The sequence below is a fragment of the Chaetodon trifascialis genome, chromosome 16 (genome assembly GCF_039877785.1).
Source record: "Chaetodon trifascialis isolate fChaTrf1 chromosome 16, fChaTrf1.hap1, whole genome shotgun sequence".
NCBI classification, from domain to species: Eukaryota; Metazoa; Chordata; class Actinopteri; order Chaetodontiformes; family Chaetodontidae; genus Chaetodon; species Chaetodon trifascialis.
In genome coordinates this window covers 22,332,955-22,339,164 of record NC_092071.1, presented here as the reverse complement: position 1 = coordinate 22,339,164, position 6,210 = coordinate 22,332,955, and the positions used below count along the sequence as shown (strand labels likewise).

At 38.9% G+C, this 6,210-nt stretch overlaps 1 protein-coding gene across 1 annotated transcript; it reads left to right on the top strand.

Moving 5' to 3' along the window:
* Positions 1–1,410: 1,410 nt before the first annotated feature.
* On the top strand, positions 1,411–5,495 carry LOC139345054 (zona pellucida-like domain-containing protein 1). The gene is made up of 10 exons (XM_070983511.1): positions 1,411–1,495; positions 1,821–2,041; positions 2,146–2,330; positions 3,152–3,224; positions 3,696–3,793; positions 3,989–4,069; positions 4,148–4,316; positions 4,412–4,511; positions 5,089–5,109; positions 5,365–5,495. Exons 1-10 carry the CDS (start codon positions 1,411–1,413, stop codon positions 5,493–5,495), a joined length of 1,164 nt encoding a protein of 387 aa, XP_070839612.1.
* Positions 5,496–6,210: the final 715 nt, after the last annotated feature.

Sequence of the window (6,210 nt, the reverse complement as noted above, 5' to 3'; positions counted from 1 at the left end):
ACAAGACTCTGAATACTCCTGATACCGATTAGGCCTACAGACATGAATGTACCAGCAATTACCAACAATACAACATCATTGGCTCCCCTGTCTAGCTCGGCAGACTCAATCTGGTACCAGCTTTTTGCACCTTTGTGTCAATGAGTCTTTCAGTGTAAATTGACAGCCTTGCACCACCACGCTAAAGAATATTTTCCATATTATGAAGGTAAAACTGGAATTGATTTATACATCTGGAATATTTCCATTTTGAGAAGGAGAGTCACCTCTGCTGTGGGTGCTATATGTGTATGATTTAAGAATTAACATCTTAACAACTTCTGTAATTCTAAATTCTTTAGTTTCCACAGATATACACTACTTCACCAGAACAGCGGCCATTTTAAAAGATCCTGCTTAGTTAATATGACTGCTTGGAAAAGCACACAATGGACAACATCCTCCTTGACTACACAAACAGAGCTGCAGCCTTTACATAATGGCTTCACAGGTGCACTGATGACAGACAGAAAACAACAAATCTATTGAGCCCATAGCAGTTGTGTAACAATGGTGACACTGAGCAACAATCAGTCCAATATTAGTCTTCATTAAGGTTAATAAACCTAAAATGATGAGAGGAACCCAAGTACACACACACTCTTTCCAGCACATTTAATTAGAATTAAAAGCCTAATCTGCTCCAGTCTGTGTTTAGTATAAGGTAATTTCTACTAATCGTTCAAACTGCTTTATGTTGTTTGCATTTGTCTGTTAATGGTATTATTGAGCCACTGTGTATTCCTCCACAAAGATTCCTCCAAACAATGTAAACATTGCAACGAAGTGCAGTACCCACAACACCCTCTGGGATGTGGAACTATTCCACAGGATCATCTTTGGGTCAATGTAAAGGATATTGCTGCTATTGTTCATACACACACTGTCACCCAAAAAGGGCATCAAAGTATTGTTTATTATCTCTAGGGATTTAACACTTACTTCATGAAGTGTCATGTTAACATAGTAAGGGAATCTGTATGTTAAAAAAAAAGAGCTAGGTCATTGTCCCTCATAAAGACTCAGTGTGTAGGGTTTCTCGAAACACCCTTAAGGTATGGTCCATGGAACTCCCTGTACAAAAGAATTGTTCTTATGTAGTAAAGTCAAGGTGGACACACCAGCCAACATTGACCTTGTTTCTGTCCAATCCTAAGAAAGAGTCATAGCTATATAAGAATTTCCCACCACTCCGCTGAAACCATACATTGCTCAAAGCAGTAGGCAAGTAGAGAAAGGGGACAACATCAGTAGGACATTTAAGGTGGGTGCCAAGTAAGGTGACAGTAACATCTGCAAGAAATGTTAGGTTCTTTTGATGGACCATTGTCTTTTGCTATTACAGATATGTCCATACCAAGAAGGGAAAAGATGAACCTTCTCAGCTTTCTCTTCCTGACATCCATGGTGGCCAAGAGCAGTCAGTTAACCTGCCAAAGTGACTTTCGACGCCCAGGTATGGTATGCCAGCTTCATCTTATTCTGCTGTGTTTCTGTTACTTCTCAACTGATTTTGCAGGAAATGAATAGGCATGTATGCTCTCATCCACAGTTTCTGTCATGCTTATTATTTCATTTCAACCTCAGCACCTAAAGAGAAATGCAATTTTACCATACAGGTGTAAATAGAAAATCTGGAAAACTGAAAGACCACACTTACAATTTTCATTTTGCTTTCAGGGTTTGATGTTGTTTTCATTCTACATGTGAAACTAGTTTGTGAATGAATAAGACGGAACATGAAAATTGCAGATTGTGACATACTTTTCCCTCTCTTATAGAATACACTGACATCTCAGTTCAATGTGGCACATCCTCGATTAGCTTGGCTATCCAAATCTGCCCTGTGATCTACACTGGCTACAATGAATCTCTGCTCATCCTCAACCACATGTTTGACAAGCCGGATTGTAAAGGAACCTTGGATGAATCCGCCACTCCGCCTGTTGTCAGGTTCACCTTTCCCCTCAACATGACTAATGCCTGTGGCAGCACTTTCCTGGTTAGTAGAGGTTGGAGGTGGAATAGAATTGTGGAGAATCCATGTTTTCTCAAAGCATCCTCTTTTTTCTTTGTGCTTGACTTTACCATAAATGTTGCCTCCAGACCACCAGTGCAGCTGGCACAGGGATCTTTGCTGACTTCTCCAACATCCAGACGGTTAATGTCAGTGGTGTGGTCCGCTCACATGATCCAACCACGGGAGTAGTCACCTATAACGCTGAGCTCAAATATTATTATTCCTGCGCTTACCCTCTGGAATATCTCATCAACAACACCCAGGTGGAAGTGTAAGAACACTACTTGTATCCCTCCAACTTTTTGAGATGTTTACTGTACATGACTGGACGTGTTGTTACATGGGGAATTTGACAGTATCTGTGACCATTTTGATGGTAAGTATTCTATGACCGTTGTGCTTTATAGTTTGGTTTTTAAGGAATTTTACAAATTTTCCTGATTAAATAGAGTCAGGCAAAGTTATCGATGCCTTGTTCCCTTTTGAGTGCAGTGCAAAAGCATGTTAAATTGTGATATTAACCTAGTTAAGCTCTAACCCTGGTTGTCTCTATGTTTAAGGAGTGTAACTAAGTATACAATCCAATACAAGTTGCTTTTTTCACTGTCAACAAGAAAAATTTGATTCTAACAAAATTCCAATTCTCTTTCTATTTAAATATACACACAGCAGAACACAGTAGCAGCAGACAAATAAGGCTAGTTTCTTAGGATTTATGCTTTTTTCAGTGCCATTTTTAAACATGCAAAGATTAAAATCCCAACTTTGCAGGAGGCATATAGTTCTGCTTTTGAGAGGACAGTTCATCATAAAACATTAATTAATCAAATGCATGAATGTATTTGATTTTAGGCATAGTAAAAAGGTAAATACGCTCAAAAACCAAACCATCCTTTTTGTTTCACTATGATCGCTAAAACAAATGTAACCCAGTATGTGGTGCAAGATATTTTTTCAGGCTATAGAAGTAGCTTACTCCCTTCCATTTGTGGAAATCCAGTTCTGGTGTATAGCAACATGTAGGATGCAGTCAGACATGTTTCATCCAGCCAACTCCTCCCTGTTTCTGATGTCACCCCTTGTCCCATGTAGGTCAGCATCTTCCATTGCAGTGAGGGACAACAATGGGAGCTTCATCAGTACTTTGAGCATGGAACTCTTCAGTGTAAGTTGAGAGGTAGATGTTTTAAGGTAAAGTACTGGCTGTAAAGTCAGTGAGTCTGATGCTGCTTGTGTTTTGCTGTTGTCATGATATATCTAAAGTAACTTAGTATAACCAGTTATGTCAGTGTTTAGCAAGTTGTATTTCTTGTGGCATGTCCACGCTCTGTAGCGTGTGCAAAAGTCAGAAATGTATGTTATTCTGGCTTGTCTATGTTATTCAATTCAGATAAATTCAAGTCACTTCAAATCAAATCAAATCAAATCAAATCAAATCAAATCAAATCAAATCAAATCAAGTCAAGTCAAATCAAATCAAATCAAATCAAATCAAATCAAATCAAATCAAATCAAATCTGCATTGAAATACAAACCAGGATGATCCAACAAAGGTAAAACAAGCTTCCCAAATGAACTGTGTAAAATGTGGACAATAGCCATTTACGACTGACCAACTATACATTTCTGTTGACAGGATATCAACTACACCACTCCTTTGGTCATCCCGCAGCTGGGCTTAGAGCTGAGGACCAGCATTTATGTCCAGGTCCGAGCAGCTAACCTGACTGATCAGTAAGAGCATCCACCTGTTGTCACTGGCCTTGTGTACAAAGATTCCAACACATTGAATCTCTGGTATCTCAGAGGTTCCCACTCTGAAACAACCTGAGTGAATGTAGATTAACTGGATTGTATTAAATGTCTTGTTAGGAGAAAAAAAAAGCACATTAGTGTCACCTCTGATGCCCATTGTTCTTCCCTCACCAGGTACCATGTCCTCATGGACCGATGCTATGCTTCCATCTCTCCTTATCCCACCAACTCCACTTTCTTCAACCTGTTTGTCTCGTAAGTTCTCAAATCTCACTCTGAAGAGACAGTCCAAGTCCATGTTAGGCCAACACAGTTTTTCTCTGCGTCAAACAGGTGCTCTCAGGACCAGATGACCACCATGCACGAGAATGGGGACAGTCACCACGCCCGCTTCTCCTTCTCTGCCTTCAGATTCCTTGAACAGCAGAATCAGACGGTGTCCACCTACTATCTGCACTGTATCACCAGACTCTGTGAAATCAGCACCTGCAATGAATTTAAGGTCAATGAAGGTTCAGTCGTGCAGAATGACATTCAGTCCATGTCTCTTCTTAAAGCTTGGAAATATTTATTAATTCATTCTTTCTTCGTCTACAGCAATGTAACAGCAGGAGAAAAAGGGATGTTGATTCCACTGGTATTTCTGAAGCCACTACTCTATCCTCAGCAATTCCCATTATCACCAAAAATGAGAATTGTAAGTATGACTGTTTGGTAACACTGGAACGCTGAACACCAGACCAAAGTCTTAGTGTGTTATGATAATAACTTGACTGGAGATAGCTTACCAAGCTTTTTATGACTGCATCGTAACTGTTATCATAAAATCACAAGGAAATCACATCAGAGATGAAAGTCCAACTAAATGTAAGCAAATTGAGCTGAGAGGTGATGTAAATGCAGAAATAATGTCAAGCCTACAACACTGAGCTGCTGTGTTATCCAGATTTCCTGATTCTAAGTAGAAATATACTTTGTAATTACGTGTATTACAGTATCTATACAGCTTTGTATTCTGTAAATCAAGTTATACATTTTTAGAACTAAAAAGAATCTACATAGAGACTTTGGCTTGTGTGATAGCATGTGTCACTGGATTTCTGAAAAGCAATTTACAGTTTAATTTACTAGCTCTAAACATGGTAAGATTGCCTCAGACTCTTTAACTAGTTCCAATTTGAGCAGTGTTTGGAACAGTGTTTTCCATACCTCATAAAATGACCATTACAAAAATAGTAATTTCTTTTCTCATTCCATCTCTTTCATCTGTTCAGCACCGGCATCGAAGGAGGAAGGTATATTGTTTAATTTTCATGTAATGTATTTCTTATTAGATCACCAAATAATTAAACATTTAAATCCTAAGAGGAATGTAAATGTTTCATTTTATTCCACCTAAACACTATCTCATGGTAATGAAAATCATTATTAATTAGTTAGACAAGTTGCCCAGTGACTGACTCAAAGCCACTTCTACCTGATTATATGCAGATAATGCAATGTGAGTTGAGATGTGATGAACATATTTATTGTGGTTGTGTTGTGAGCAGCTGTGTCCAGCAGTACCTTGGACTCCGACTCCAGGATGGGACTCGGGATAGCTGTGGCTGTCCTTGCTCTGGCCGTCGTTGTGGTCCTAACCGCAGCAGCTGTCTTCTACAGAAGACTCAGGCACTATTGAAATGGAACAGATACCATGCTGCACCAACTAACCTGTTTAATGAATTGGTGTACTGCAACCTTTCTCACGAGACCTGTGATGTAGAACTAAGCTCAGTGTAATATCACTCTTGTGTTTTTTTCTCATGTAGGATGAACTGTATACGTGTGGTTTAGTGGTCTTATTGTTGTGGTTGTAGGTTGGTGGAGTAACTTGAATTACAAAGTGAAGAGCAAGAATTTGAACAAAGAGATGTTTGCTTGTTTTAGTAGAAATTCTGCATTATATGATGAAAAGCGTGTTGTAGTTAGTGTTAGCATTCATGTGTCTTGACTTTGAAAAGTATGACAAAGGGAACCACATAGTTGCGAGGGTAACAAAATTATCTTGAACCTTTGGAGAAATTTTAATAGCAGACACAAATGTACTGGAACAATTCTATATCATGCATACACACACACACACACACACACACACACACACACACACACACACACACACACACACACACACACACACACACACACACACACACACACACACACACGTGAAGATCTTTGAAAGAAGCCATTGTTCGATGTAATGTTTTTCATTTCTTAGGTTTTTGCATTACAGGAATTCATTTTTGACATTTGAATGTCTATATAAAATAACCTGTCTGGATACTAATTATTACTTTACATAACTGGACTGCCCCTTTTAAAGTCAACCTTCACATGCATTCACACGTCCTACA

Bases quoted from the DNA above. Each gene is read 5' to 3' on its own strand.
- LOC139345054 (XM_070983511.1), top strand. From the start codon at position 1,411: ATGAACCTTCTCAGCTTTCTCTTCCTGACATCCATGGTGGCCAAGAGC. The intron at 4,070-4,147 runs GTAAGTTCTCAA...TGCGTCAAACAG, and splicing joins TTCTTCAACCTGTTTGTCTC to GTGCTCTCAGGACCAGATGA. The intron at 4,317-4,411 runs GTCAATGAAGGT...CTTCGTCTACAG, and splicing joins GCACCTGCAATGAATTTAAG to CAATGTAACAGCAGGAGAAA.